Below are 15,010 nucleotides of genomic sequence, written 5' to 3'. Positions count from 1 at the left end.
TAAGCTCTACAAACGTGACAAATGTTTGTCATGGCCTGATTTACCCTCAGAACGATTTCGGAATTTGTAACAAGTCAAAATTAATCGAATTTCATTAGTTTTGAAAGTGAATAAATATGATAATCTTGGAGGTTTATAAAGAGTTACTATTTGGCAACATTAATACAAATTCCTGCAATCGAAAGAATATCCGAAACAAGAAAGAATATATAATCTATGACGTTAACAATTTTTTCCGGATATCCGGAAAAGCTTTGTAGCGGAAATTATTTTGACTTGGAGGCTGACATGAAACAAAAACAAAAAACAGTTTTCAATAATGTCTCTCACAAAATTTTAATGATATTGCACCATAATAAAGTTTGGTATGTATGTGTGGTATTTGTTAGTAAATGGTGTTTTAATTTATTCATTTTATTGTAAGATAAAATATTATTTTTCAGCGCTAGATTACCATTGTCGTAGGTCTCCGTTGTTAGGTGACTTTTTAATATTACTGATTGTTGTTATTGCATACCGTAAGATGCCTAAAAGAACAGTTTAGATAGTTTGGATCATCTTTAGCTTATAATTCATGCAGAATATGGAGGTATGTTTTTTCCAACATATATATTACATTGGGAGTTTTTTGGGTAATGTTACATGGTTACTTATGGTTTAGGTAGAGCTACAAGACACTTTCTTGCGTGATGAGGATCAACAGTCCTTTCATAGTCCCAAACCAGCTTTTCCCGCGTTAAATAAAAGAAAATACGAAAAAGCGCAGGGTAAGAATTTTAAATATTCTTAAAATTCATACAAAAGTGCTATTATTGAGTATTTTTAATTGTGAGTTATAATCAAATATTAATCATAATTATTGGTAATTGTGAGTTCTTATTTATTAATTTTCAGATGAGAGGGCTCTTGCTGAACAGCAGGCAAAAGAGGAAAAAGAGCAGGCAGAAAACATTGCTTCTATGCTAATGCACAACTATGACTCCAAGCTTTATGGAGAAGATGATACGTCCCAACCTACTTCACGCACTGCTCCCATTATTCCTATGGAAGCGACACGCAAGAAAAAAAAGAGGAAAAGGTAAACATTGTTTATTATTTTTTTCAAACTTCCATATTATGTTTCTTATTCTTATTATATTAGTAGTTTAGATTTATATTTAAGGAAATCATTAACAATATTTAACAAATGCAATTAATACTTCTAGTTTATATACTCTCAACTTAAATCAAGGAGTCCTGTATAATTTTATACCTAACTGCCATAGAATTATATTAAAAATGATCATACCTAATTAGTGTGAATATTTTTTGAGATCCCAAATCACAATATGCCTTACAAACTGTCGATATGAGTCTATAAGGAAAGTGGCCAGTGCTTTTGGCATGAAGGAGGTTTCCGAGGAGGAGGCATGGAACTTTTACTGGACGGACATGAGTGTGTCAGTGGAGAGGGCCAAGGAAATGAAGAGATTCCAACGCATCAATCACTTTCCAGGCATGCTGGAAATCTGCAGGTATGTATAATATTACCATTCTGATGAAAGCAACCAAGGTTATAGAAAACTGTTTGGGTTTAAAAAGTTATAGTTACATAACAAGAAAATGGAGTTTCTAAATATGGGTTTATTTCAATTATATTTATAAATTTGTTGTAATTAAATTTAATAATATTTTCTTAATATTTCAGGAAGGATCTATTGGCTCGAAATTTGAATAGAATGCAAAAAATTTACCCTAAGGAATATAACTTCTTTCCGAAAACTTGGTGCCTGCCAGCTGAGTAAGAACAAAATTTCCTGTTTCATCTATTATGCTTATTTAAATTTAATATGGTATGGGCTATAGAAAAATAAATATCTGTGGCATGCAATATAATATTCAATGAGACAAAAAAGGTTTGCATTGTTCTGAGCTCCCTAAAGTAGAGTCCCTTATTACTTTAGTATTGTCAGTGTTAGTTAAGTAATTGTTTTTCAGTTTTGGGGAAGCACTAAATTACAGCAAGTCTCGTAAAAATAAAACTTTTATAATAAAGCCGGAGTGCGGAAGTCAGGGTCGCGGTATTTATTTGACTAAATCACTGAAAGACATTAAGCCCACTGATAAACTTATATGTCAGGTATGTTATTTCTATATTATTATTGCACCTTATGCTAAATCACTGTATGGAAATAAGTCCTTTTTTATTTTTTTCATAATTATTTATTTCATATTGTTTATTGGTGAAAATCTTATGCGTGTTACATCAAGTTTCATTTAATATGATATTTCTATGATTTTTGATGGTTTTTAATTGATGTGTTATCTTGCGTTTAAAAACTTGAGTACCTCACTGTTCTGCAACTGTTAAATCTTACAAGAGCTATCTAAATTGATCCCTAGAATCTTTTATTTGATACTGTTTACTATAGCGTTATTTTAACAAATTATTTATTATAATATAATCTTTACTTAATGATTTCATATTTTAAGTACTTCATATTATCTTCTACCTCCACAATATTATGTTTTTAAATAAATATGTTGTCCATGGTAAATGCGTTGTACACCTATTAATAGCACACATATCAGATGCTGTACCTTATTGTTTTATTGAATTGAATATTATAATATGTAACTTGCTGTTGATGTATCTTATTGCAGTAAATAAATCATTTTGACACTTTCAATAAACGATCCCATAAATTTTTTATCTATATAAAAATCGACCAATCAGAACAGAGCTTTTTTGACACGATTATGAATGAGTTATTTTAATTGGTTCATTCGCGGAATCGGAGTAAAGATTAAGATTGGGATCATTTATTGAAAAAGGGACGTATAACGTAACGGACGATTTTTGAAAGTCAATTATTAATTCAGGTATATCTCTCCAAACCCTACTTGGTGGACGGTTACAAATTCGACATAAGAGTGTACACTCTTATAACTTCGTGTGATCCGCTAAGAATATTTGTGTACAATGAAGGGCTTGTGAGGTAAATCGTTTCATTAAAATACCTATACACTTAGGTATAATATGGATTAAAATACTAAATACATTTTCCACGCGGCTTTGCCCACGTAAAACACTGTGACATAATAAGTACTTATATAAAAAACGACCCCGAAAACCACTGTTATGAAATTCAAAAAAATATTGAACTTAATATAGGTACAGTTTCATAAGAAATTATTAAAGCACAAGCAATTTAATACTTTTCTATCCATGAAAGTAAAATGGATACTTTCGCGTTTAAACATACGATAAAAAAAATTTCAGGTTCGCGACGAGCAGATATGCCGATCCGAACGTCAACAATACCACCAATGTTTTTATGCATTTAACAAATTACGCGTTGAACAAGCACAGCAGGACTTACGTGTATGATTCTGAGGCTGGAAGTAAGCGGTAAGGTTTATTAAATAGATTTTTTTTTATAAAAGCACGGCAAAGTGACCCCACTGCACCTGATGGTAAGTGGAGTGGGGTCCAATGTTATGTCGACTGATTAGAGATGATTACCCCTTGGCAGACGACACACTTATGCCGGCCTGTTGGAACCGAATATACACAGGCTGATCCCAGAACGCAGCACACTTACGTGGGCCACTATGATGGGTATTTAACACCATGTATGCAGTGGTCGCTATCCGAGTGGATATAAAATATATACTAACACCAGCACAAACTATGTTTAATCCATCTCACAAGTTTCAACCGACTACAAACTATTTATATCAGCCTATTGATTATTAAAATTTTAGAAATTCGACGCAGATGTTATAGGCGTTACCACCACTGTATTCTGGCACAAGTCTATCAGTTTAGCTAAACAGTAACTTTTCGTTGGTCAGCAAGATATCGACTTTGAACAAAATCCTGCTGTCTCAAGGAGTTGATCTGGACCGGCTGTGGCACTCGATAGATCAAGTCATAGTGAAGACTATCATATCCGCCTGGCCGATACTCAAGCATAGCTATCACGCGTGTTTCCCCTCGCATGACATGGTTTTATTATTTACTTCATTATATATTTGTTGTAGCATCGTTATAGTACGAGTGTAAAGAAGTATATACGATTTTAATACGGTATTTACTAGCTACTACCAGGGCCGGCTTTAGCTATATGGTGCCCAGGGCACGGCCCCCGCACGCTCCGCCCTACTGACATTAAGGTGCTACGGGCACCTGATGTAAGCCATACACGCTACGGTCTACCGGAGAGGTCATCTGTGCAGGTATACCTGCGCAGGTATCAATTGAAAGAATTTATTTTCGATCCTGCGCCGGTCGCCTGCACAGGCTCAAAAATCTGCACGGGTCTATTCCCACACACATTGCGGTCTATCGGCGCAAGCATACCTGCACCGGTGGACCTTTCCGATGGACCGTAGCATGTATGGCAGCCATGAGCCTTGGCTCCAGGGACGGCCGCTCTTTTTGCTCTAGGAATGGGCCAGCCCTAGTTGTTAGTTTTACTAATATTAATACAATTCTACGCGTTTAGCATTGACGTTTCGGTTCTATGGTCAGGCTTTGCCTATCTCACGTCTCTTCATACATTAGAGAGCACATAGATAAACAAACCAGAAATATACTTAGGCTAGATTAAACTATTTAGTTCTTAATAATCTCACATTATTTAATTAAGCCTATTTTAATTCATTAATGATGTATTATAGTTTTGGAAACGTCATTTTAATTACATAGTATTCATTAGTTCATTACTCATTTATGCAGAATCAATCAAAAAAGCGTAGAAACAAGAACAATATGATATAGATCACCTCATTAAATAAATACGTAAACGCTTACGCCGATTTGTGATCATTTTATGGTTTTATAGAGCTTAACTTGATAGAGTTTTTGAGTTCGGAATCATTGAAATTGGTACTTCCTCAATTCACGTAACTACCTATATTACTTAAATTCAGAGCCTTCGTAAGGCGTGGCACTTACGAGCCATTGCCCACGGCATCGCTCTTCATACTTTTATGTGTATAGCTTGACTTTACTTAACTAGCCAGAGCTAAGACCAAAAAAGTTATGCAAAACTTTTCTCGCCTAAATATTTTGATCTTGCTTCGTTGCTTCCTGATTTTGGTACTTGAAAGTAATTACATCTCTAACGTTGTCGTTACAACCGCAACGTCATTTTTACTCATGGCGGCCTTTGCCTATAAAATTGGAAGATATAGACGCCGAAAAGCTATTTATATTTTTGTATTTCAGGTTCACGCGTGTTTTGAAATTCTGGGCTTTGACATACTTTTGGACCATAAATTGCATCCTTACATCTTAGAGGTAAGTTGTAGTGTTACTTGGCTATACATTACCATAGATTAAATATCGACCTACCTACGATTCATTTAAAGATCAAAAATACAATATAGTAAGTACTTAATATACTTAAATTAATTATTTTTAATATATCTCCAGGTGAACCATTCACCTAGTTTTCACACGGACACTCAGTTGGATCGTGAGGTGAAGGAAAATTTACTAACGGATACTTTCACAATGCTTAACATCTGGCAGTGTGACAAGAAACGTGTGTTAGAAGAGGATAGAAAGAGGATTAGAGACAGGCTACTGCAGACTAATAAGTTAGTGGTAACTGAAAAAACATTTTCGTGTGAAGTCGTATCATTTTGAAACCAGTGTCGTACTTAGTGTTTTTTAAAGGGAACAATATAAGAAAAGTGTATTTGATAAATAAATGTTACCAACCTACAAAAATACCTACATTCTGTATTTGTTACCTCTCTTTAGTTTAAAATAATATCGTATTTTACTACCCTTTCAATTTATGATATTGGGAGATTAAAGCAAAATCCCTTATAATAATAAAAATAACTAGTTTTCATTTTTAGATTTTCGGAATTTACACCAACTGAAGACAAAGAGCCGGAGAAAAGTCCATGGCAAACGCAAATTCAATGGGAGGAAACGCATCTGGGAAATTTTAGGCAAGTGCTCGACATATTCCCCCTTTTCCCATACCAAGTTTACTCTTTATGAATAGATATTTTCGGGGTTTAAGCGAGCGCTTAATTTTCATTATCTAATAAAAATTTACTGCCCCACAATTCGTCCGCTTAGTTTAGAAAACTCTATAATCTATTCCCAGCAACATAATACATATTCCAGGCAGTCCTTGATTTGTAAATAGGCCGTATAGGCTGCGGCCTATTGGCGGCAGCCTCTTAGAGGCGGCAGATTTCAGAGAACGCTCACTCGATTTAATAAATCATTCGTTTATTTAACTTTAATGCCTTCCATAATACAAACAAAATTATTAAGTATTTTAGAAACTTACATACATACATAAACCTTCCTACATAGAGCGGCGGAAATAAAGTGGCCTACACTAATAAAAAATATAAATCCAGCACTGATTCCAGGCGAGTATATCCCGTTGGAGAGCAGTATGCATCGTTGTTCCAGCAGCCTTCGGGATCTCTTTACACGGGCACGGCGTCGTCTCGAGCTCGCGGGGACTGCACTCGCATACAACGGGAAGAATTCCAGGTTTGTTTGTTCAGCTACTAAAGTTCTTATATCCGTTATGTAAGGTAGTTAAACTCAGCAGGCATCTGTTAAAAAACTGAGCTAAAAGAGGTTTTGAAACCTTTACTAATATCCAAATTACTAATTTTTATGTTATTCCAAGCCGGAATCGGATGAATGAGGGCGGCCCGGTACAGGTCCCTATGGCGCTCAATGGGGGAGACCTATGTCCAGCAGTGGACTATTCCCGGCTGAAATGATGATGATGTTATTTCAACGAGTGAAATAATTAATCAATTAGTGTAATTAAATTAATGTTATTATTAGCAAACAAAAGCAAAGGCGGAAGCTTTAAAGAAGCCGTCGCAACCCAAACCTGTTAAGGAAGGCGAAAAGAAATTGGCCGAAGATTCCAGTACAGCGACAGTGTCTACCGCCACCGCTGTATCTATCGTGGATAAAACGAAGCCGAAACCTAAAGAAAAAGTTGTACGCAAAGAAAAGGACAAAGATGATAAAGACAAGAAGCTCACAGCGAAGCCGTCTCTTGCTCTACAAACTGTAAGAAACTGTTTTGTTATTAGGCATTATTTTGGTAATTTAGGGTAGATATATGTATTTTAGTACCTTATATCAGCATTCTATATGTCTATAATTAATCGTAGCAGCAATTATGTGGGCTGGCATAATTCTAGCATTCGCTAGATAGTGTAGTATTTAGGTAGTCATAATTTTTCGCATCAACATTTCCTTTTGAAGTGACATGGTTGGCGTTAAACGTAGCTACGGAGTTTCTCTAGGGGGGCAACTGCCTGAAGCAGAACAAGAGGTTCCTGTAAGTGGAAGACTTTTTTAGGTTGAGCCAAGACGTTTTTAAGGAGGGGGCCATCCTTGCAACCCCCCTCTTGCTATGCCCTCGTGTGACACGGTCTTAGTCTTACGTCTTGCGTATTATTTTTCTTCATTAAAATGCATTTTCTCTCTCTCTAGTTATATTATGTGTACTGCAACAATAATTAATTAACTTTTTTTTCTTTCTATTTACTCAATGTTTCTTGCAGGTGCAAGAAAAAGAGAACAAGCCGACGTATGTGTTGTGTTCTTTCGAACCGGATCCGATAGTAGAGAAAGAAGAACGTGAACGTGTTAATCTTTTGGCGCAGCGGGACTTCCTTATACGGAGTTACGGAATGCTTGAACAGGTCACAGATGATATCACCGTTATTGTAATGGAAAGAAATTCGTCGATTTCAATTCCAAATTTAGTCTTGTGGCGTCATACTTAGGTATTGTGAATGGAGGTCAGGGTACATTCCTAATTCGTACAATTTCGTTGTGATTTTCTCGTATAACAAATTTGAGATTTATTCATCAAAAAAAATTACATGCTGAATGGCAATAGAGCATGGTTTCTCGTTGGCACTAAATGTTTTCTGCCGCGGGAATCTTGGTATCTTTTGGATTCTGCACTGCATAGTATTTTCTCTTCATCTTCGATTTTGTTACAGATATATCTAGTCATGAAAAAAATGGGTACCCTCAGACCCGAGGATGAACGCAAATACGGTGTATACGGACGTCTCTCCGTTGTATCGAACTCTCCCAAGGTACTTGTAACGAAATGTCAATGTTCTCAGGCCATTTCAATGTCTTATATACATCTTTCTTTGGCTAACACAATGTTTTCATCATTAATGTGATTTTAGTTATGAATTGGCTCTTTGAACATTGAACATATCATATTCGTTAGGTAAACTTAAAACTGGATTGACAAAATATTGTGTTCGACTACAGAAAGTGTGAACATATGACCAACATGAAAGCTAAACTTTTTAATACAAAAAAATTAGATGTAAGAACTTAAAGAAGGGACAAATAAAATTTTGTGTACAGACCGCCATAATAAAGAAGCACATATTAAAAACTAAACGTAGCCGGAAAATTAACAATGATGGAGACCATTTGGATGATGGTAAGAAATTTTGCTTTATAAGTTTTAACAAAAACATTTTTATTTATATAAAGAAATTCCGTCTACGAGGCCAATCCGTCCTTTTGGCAATTATGGGCGTTCTAATTAAAAAAGAGCTTTAATACCTGAATAGGATTTTTTTACTCTTTTACCTATACGGCTGTAAAACTGTACTTCGATAATTATAAGGCCCGTAATTGTAAAAAGACGAATATGCCTCAATAGACGGAATATGGCCTCTTGACTATATTTGTTGATTAGAGTTCCAAGTGAAGTGCAGCGACGCAGTAATCTCCGCGCGTCCTGTGGTTGTCATGGAGATACGCGATCGCACTACTAAAACGCATCTCGTCCGCATGGCCTACACCATACGGAAAATGAATTCGTGAGTAACAAATTTACATTATATAGATTTTTATACACAATACGTAATGTTTAGGAAATTTGTAAGAGGCTCAGAACTGAAGCAAATAGTCCCCGATTTGCAATTTGAGTGTTGGTAGGTTCATGATTACTGTGTGCACGGGGTTGTGAGTTAAAAAAAATGGCTGATAAGTTGCCGCGCCAGGCTTCATGTGGTTGGCTCCTTTGCTTCCCCGTATAGCAACCACAGAGTATACAATGTATTTTACTTACCTAGTGGCATGTACCCAGTATAATATGCCAAGTTGACTAGGGTACAACTTTTTTGCAGCTTTTACTTTAATTGTTTAATAAAACGCTCTGAAAATATGAACAGATTATAATATGTAAGGTCGTTTTGACATTGAGTTACTGAATTAAACCATAAATGATACTTTACGAATATGCTACTCTGACCGTAGATGTAAAATCACACTTGCAGTCAAATATATTCCCGCATAAATCATATTCGCACTAAACTACAAAGTAATAAAAAGGTCATATAACTTTAACTGCGATTTTTGGTGAAAATACCCGTTATTCATTAATGATTTTTGCCACCACCTTAGCAGAGGTAAACCTGGTACCTATAAGGTTTTAATTAGTAACCCAAGTCAAAATAACCCTGTCAAGGCTGATATATGTAAAATCTCTGTCCTATAATTACTTTTATTGTTACAGGACTGCCACGCCAATTCCTCTGACCAAATACACGGATTTGCTTTCAAGCTAATGATGATTATTGAATCATCATTAACTTGCACTGTACACGAATTTTATGTGTACCAAACAATTAATGCCAAATCTCGTAAAAATATTTAAAGCAGTTAAATGCAATTATGGTGCTTATTAATTACTCATAAGGCATATTTTTATATATAATTTGTTTTTAATAAAGCTATTTATATTCGAATTATATTATCATGTCGAAGTGTTCTGTAAATTTTAGTGCACACAATGAGGAAACTAGAAACTTGTTCATGATAATTATAAAATGTACTGCGATTTTAATATACTGTCATATGCATGTCCAATAAAATAAAAATATTGTTTATATCAAATCTATATTTTCTCTTATACAAAATTCAGTTTATATCTATTAATTACGACTAATTTTTAATGTTTATAATAGTAGACTGTCAAACTGAACAAAGCCCTGCTTCACTCTAATTCACAATAATAAAATATTTTCGTATTACAATCACTGTCAATTCATATTAAGAGTTAACGATTTCTTGATAAAAATATTTTCAATGGATAAAACTAAAATATAAGCTGGGTCGTCTCTGGAATCACATTTTCACAAATACATATCTAGCGATTGTCAAATTGCACTTCAGTCATCAGTCATCATTGTACTAAATTGTGGCAGTATTCATTTTTCAATCGGGTGATTATCTTATCAGAATTGTAAACGTTTTGCTAGTGAGCCTCCATCAATATTGTCTAAAAGTTTTCTCTTTAGAGATGGTTTTTCTGCCTCCATTTTAGTAATATTCGAGGGCATAGGCAGCTTTGAGCCCACTGTAGGTGCCGGCTTGTTACTGTAAATAAGATTTCAATCAATAAAGAAACTTGCGTGGTGAGCTTCTAAAATCTAATATATACACACATCACACTTTTATACCCGAAGGGGTAGGCAGAGATGCAAATAGGGCATCTACTTTCAGCAGTTTGTTTCGTCCATGATGTCATAAGCACACAAATATCAGATTCGGGGCTGACAGTGAGCAGAAAAACAAAAATATCACTGCTCGACCCGGGATTCGCCATCGAAATAAACATAAAGGAGTAATTGTGCGCAAGTTCTGCATGGAAAACCACGCATTAGACGGCTGATATTTGTGAGAAGACTGTAATTGTTAAATTATTTCAAAGGAAAGTAACAAGAACTTATCATGACCCATGATTTTATTTGTGAGGATTTGTAACTAGCGTGGAGTATATTTTGTGTTTAACTATTATGGAGTTTATTAGTCTGCTAATCTTCCTAAAACAAATAAATAAATAAACTTACCTGAAGTACGTCATTTGCAGAGCCTGTGTGCAGTCGCAACGTTTCGGCGGGTACAGGGATAATAGACTCTCGAGCAATATAATAAGGTCGTCAGATGCAGCACTAAATATGTGCCGCAACTGTTGCGCGGGAAACTGTTTGAACTGCACATAATCCGTAAGACTTTTCATACCCTGGAACATTTATTAATTAAAAACAAATGATCCCAGATCCCAGTGAAAAAGATGTTTCGAGAATATACATACTCGTACTCATACATACTCGTACACTATCCATAAGATACGTCTCAAACACACTTGGTCATTTACCCTATTCGGTAGTTAGAATTAGTTTACTCTAATTCGGGCATCCACTATCAATACATTTATTATACTAGTTATCGAAATAGAATACACCGCTAGAAACAGCTGTACGAAATTTCTCGAATATAGACACACTAGACCCTGTGCATTTACACTGGAATTACATGGGCAATCTAATTTGCGCTAATGACCAAGTAGCGCGGTATACGCATAATATCGACTAAATTTATTTACCCTTAATAACTTTCACTCTGAGAAAAAAATTGTGAGGGCGAAATCGCAAGCAAAATCTAGTTAAAATTGTGAGTACTTCCATGCTGGCAGTAGCTACTATTGAGAATAAAACGCAATTCGAGCGATGAATTTAAGCGTCATTTGTAGGGAGATATTATACAATATTAAGCACGCTAGATACGCATTCTTAGTCCAAGCATATAATACAGAAATAAAATATATGAATAGAGATAATGCATACTTACAGGCCAGTTTTCTTCAGTGGGAGTGCCAAACACTTGGAATATTCGTGATAACTGATCCAGATCTGTCTCACCAGGCAGGAACGGCACCCTCAACAATAACTCTGCTAATATACATCCCACGGCCCACATGTCGACTCCAGTACCATACTGCCTCGCCCCAAACAATAACTCTGGTGCCCTAAAACAATATAATGCAATACAATTCATTTAAAATGTTAGCAATGATAATTTGGTCTTAGATTATGATTGGGATTGTTCATGGAATGCTACTATTAGTATCTGTCAAATAACTACCCTATATAAAAGACCTGATTCACAACGTTTGAGTAAATGTTACTACAAAAGTGTATAAGCCAACCAAATACAAAGGTAAATTTATGCTCCCAAATTAATGATAATAAATATGAGTATGATTTACATGAGCTGTTTAATGCGATAACTGTGAAATAAAATTTACTTAAACCTTGTGAAAAAGCCCTTTAGAGGGTAAAACTCAATTTGAATAAAATTCTATGTATACCTATTTTTAATTGAAATAAATGTATGTAACATGTTGGAATCATTTTATTCCATTTTTATAGGGATAAAATTGGTATTGTGTTATTACAATAACACACTACTAATTTTATCCTTACTCACTCTATTTGACCTTTAGTATACAATATTAAATAATAATATTATCTCACCTGTACCATCTTGTGACAACTTGATGGGTGTTAATTCTTGTGGGAGAACCAAATGCTTTAGCCAAGCCAAAATCACCAATCTTTAAAATACCTTCTCTGTTTATAAGTAAATTGTTTGGTTTCAAATCTCTGTGCAATATCCAGTTCTGATGTAAATATTCTAAGCCTTTAACAACAAAAAGAATGTAAACTAAAATTACATATAGATATGTAGCCTGTATACATACTTATTAGACATTATAAGACTTAACATCTTGTTTTAGGATAATGAACTCTGAGCACTATGCAGGACCACACAGGACTGTAACACAAAACTACAGTACAGTATGCAGCTATTTGTCTACAGGATAGTACTATCACTATCCATAAAACAAAATAATAGTCATGAACTTGCTTCATTAGATGTAAGTTTCATAATGTCCTGTGACTACCCAAATACAAGTCTCTACCCACTGTTGAGCTATAGAAATGAAAATAATTGTACTTAGTACCTATGTATACAGACTCATATACATGGACCAAGTTATACCAAAATGTACCAACATACAAATTATCCAAAAATAAGTTATTAATTTTTAACAATTAATCCAAATGTAATACTTTACCATTCAAAAGTATGTGTGAACCAAACCACACAATTTTTTTTAATGCATAAAAAAATCCAGGTGTATCAAATAACTCCACAAATCAAAGGTCCCTATGCAAAGTATTGCATCTACAAAATGCAATTTTGCAGATTCAATACTATATGTAGGGGCCACCGAAATATTGTTTAACATTAGTTGGTACATTTTGGCATAACTCAGTTATATAACATATACCACCAGGTAATATTTTTTCTTCAATAAGACCACCGACACTACACAGTAGAGCCTGAATTAGCAGTTTATCAGTCATCTGATATCAAACACCACCGTCAAAGGCATCCAATCTCAAACAACTTTACCTTTCAGTTACTAACCAAACCCTTTACCTTATATTAGCGACGTAAGCAAATCTAATAACTAACCCTAATTCCTTAGCAATCTTTTTACAAAACATTTACCCTGCATTCAAAAGATGCTGAATATTATATGTCTTAATATCCTAAAAAGTAAGGCTGTTGTTAATTATCCTATCTATAGTCAATATCTACAATATCTATTGATTTATTTGCTGGTTTTCATTGATAGTGACGTACATTCTAGTTTAGCAACATACTTACAAAAAATAAAATTTGCACATTTTACCTTAGGTTTCACAGAACACATTTGACAAAGATTACCTTTTAATGTCATAATCATGTAAGCCTTAACATTAGCAGGAGTAAGTACAATAGTGTTGTCCTTAATTATAATCTCCAAGTCAGTATCCATAAAGTCAAACACCAATGAAACATTTGATTTCTGTCCAAAAACATCTGAAATATACAAACATGTTTTCAATATAAGAATGTTACAATATTAAAATAATAATAATGCATTAACATACAAACAAATTTATACAAATACTATAAAGAATACCTAATAGTCCAATCAAGTTAATGTGTTGTAATTCTTGCAACAGTTTGATTTCCCTGAGTGCTGTTCTGTTAATGCCATCCTGAGCCTCTAGGCGAGAACCTATTTTGATCTTCTTCACTGCCACTATTTTATCTGTCTTCACATCTTTCGCTTTGTATACCGTTGCAAACTGTAGTATATTTTGAAATAAATATGTCATTTTCAAGAACAGTATTCTTCACAATATTTGAGGTTATTATTATAAAAACAATATCGGAATAAATGCATGGATGGAAAAAGTGTTCAACTAATAGATCTTATAAAGTATAATTTTTTTAAACCTTACCTGTCCTTCTCCCAAAAAGTCTATTTTCTCGTATCGCAAAATAGGCTCTTCCATTTTATAGGTTCCCTCGGCTGTGTCCCTAAATATAAGTTTTCTAATGATTTCTTAACTGAAATACATATTGAGTTAACACTTCATTTTACAATTGGTGAGATATTATGCGCAAACCCCATAACTTAAAATTCCACGACAAAACTAAATTCACAAAACTGATTGAATTTTCAAAATTGACAACCGTATTACCAGTGTTACTAACGTGACTATAATTGTCCTTGACATGGTAATAACCATCATTTTTGACCATGAAATAAAAAAATTACTCGTTTTAAAAATCTATCTACATCTACATTATAATTTGTCTATCAGCGTTTTATAGAAAAATATTACAGCTACTTGCTAAAAAATCTAACATCAGCTACGTTTTTTTAAGGTGCCTAAATTTTGGGTGTTGTTGCTAATGCGCATATTTCATAAGCAATGGTCAGTGATGTTCTCCATCGTCGTCCACCATAATATGAAATATCGTCATGCATTTGTATAACAAAAGTTCGTTTGTATTGCTCTTTTGGGAGAGATTGAGTGGGAGAAATAATAATATTATTATGTAAGGGTTAGAATAGCTATAGGTACCTACTCACCCGCGATCTACTAAGCTTATAAAAGCGGCGGACCTGACGTAAAAAATTACGCTAAAGAAAATACGCTCGAGTTGTATGCTAATAGCTTAACGTAGTGGTTGTATATTCTATTTAATAGCTACTACCCTTAAGAATAAAATCTTGCAGTTTACATTTATGTTGGTCAACGAATTTACGTTGTGGTCAGAGACAAT

General features: G+C 34.4%; 2 protein-coding genes across 4 annotated transcripts; one reads left to right on the top strand and one right to left on the bottom strand.

The window, feature by feature from the left end:
* Positions 1 to 172: 172 nt before the first annotated feature.
* LOC115440123 (tubulin polyglutamylase TTLL13) lies at positions 173 to 9,928 on the top strand. 3 transcript variants are annotated; one of them, XM_030164302.2, is made up of 20 exons: positions 173 to 365; positions 444 to 589; positions 662 to 767; positions 895 to 1,078; positions 1,314 to 1,514; positions 1,688 to 1,780; positions 1,978 to 2,119; positions 2,863 to 2,978; positions 3,263 to 3,391; positions 3,838 to 3,991; positions 5,216 to 5,287; positions 5,423 to 5,589; positions 5,857 to 5,952; positions 6,388 to 6,514; positions 6,821 to 7,054; positions 7,555 to 7,695; positions 8,002 to 8,100; positions 8,387 to 8,465; positions 8,727 to 8,850; positions 9,549 to 9,928. In XM_030164302.2, exons 2-20 carry the CDS (start codon positions 575 to 577, stop codon positions 9,598 to 9,600), a joined length of 2,331 nt encoding a protein of 776 aa, XP_030020162.2. In that variant the 5' UTR covers positions 173 to 365; positions 444 to 574; the 3' UTR covers positions 9,601 to 9,928. The 3 variants fall into 3 exon arrangements, with proteins under 3 accessions (XP_030020162.2, XP_030020165.2, XP_030020163.2); XM_030164303.2 differs by lacking the exon at positions 444 to 589 and having other exon boundaries at positions 215 to 365; XM_030164305.2 differs by lacking the exons at positions 8,387 to 8,465; positions 8,727 to 8,850; positions 9,549 to 9,928 and adding an exon at positions 8,288 to 8,369 and having other exon boundaries at positions 174 to 365.
* LOC115440126 (cyclin-dependent kinase 7) lies at positions 9,915 to 14,447 on the bottom strand. The gene is made up of 7 exons (XM_030164311.2): positions 14,179 to 14,447; positions 13,854 to 14,022; positions 13,616 to 13,750; positions 12,352 to 12,517; positions 11,666 to 11,843; positions 10,885 to 11,057; positions 9,915 to 10,411 (listed from the first exon to the last, which is right to left on the bottom strand). The coding sequence occupies exons 1-7, from the start codon at positions 14,230 to 14,232 to the stop codon at positions 10,270 to 10,272; spliced, it is 1,017 nt and encodes a 338-aa protein (XP_030020171.2). The 5' UTR covers positions 14,233 to 14,447; the 3' UTR covers positions 9,915 to 10,269.
* Positions 14,448 to 15,010: the final 563 nt, after the last annotated feature.

Source organism: Manduca sexta, chromosome 8, assembly GCF_014839805.1.
Source record: "Manduca sexta isolate Smith_Timp_Sample1 chromosome 8, JHU_Msex_v1.0, whole genome shotgun sequence".
In the NCBI taxonomy this organism is placed as follows: Eukaryota; Metazoa; Arthropoda; class Insecta; order Lepidoptera; family Sphingidae; genus Manduca; species Manduca sexta.
This window is presented reverse-complemented; position numbering and strand designations above follow the sequence as displayed.

Coding starts and splice junctions, on each gene's coding strand:
- LOC115440123 (XM_030164302.2), top strand. Junction 5,953..6,387: donor ACGCATCTGGGAAATTTTAG/GCAAGTGCTCGA, acceptor CACTGATTCCAG/GCGAGTATATCCCGTTGGAG. Junction 6,515..6,820: donor TACAACGGGAAGAATTCCAG/GTTTGTTTGTTC, acceptor TGTTATTATTAG/CAAACAAAAGCAAAGGCGGA.
- LOC115440126 (XM_030164311.2), bottom strand. CDS start 14,232: ATGGAAGAGCCTATTTTGCGATACGAGAAAATAGACTTTTTGGGAGAA. Junction 11,844..12,351: donor GTTGTCACAAGATGGTACAG/GTGAGATAATAT, acceptor ATATTGTTTTAG/GGCACCAGAGTTATTGTTTG. Junction 10,412..10,884: donor CTGCAAATGACGTACTTCAG/GTAAGTTTATTT, acceptor TCTTATTTACAG/TAACAAGCCGGCACCTACAG.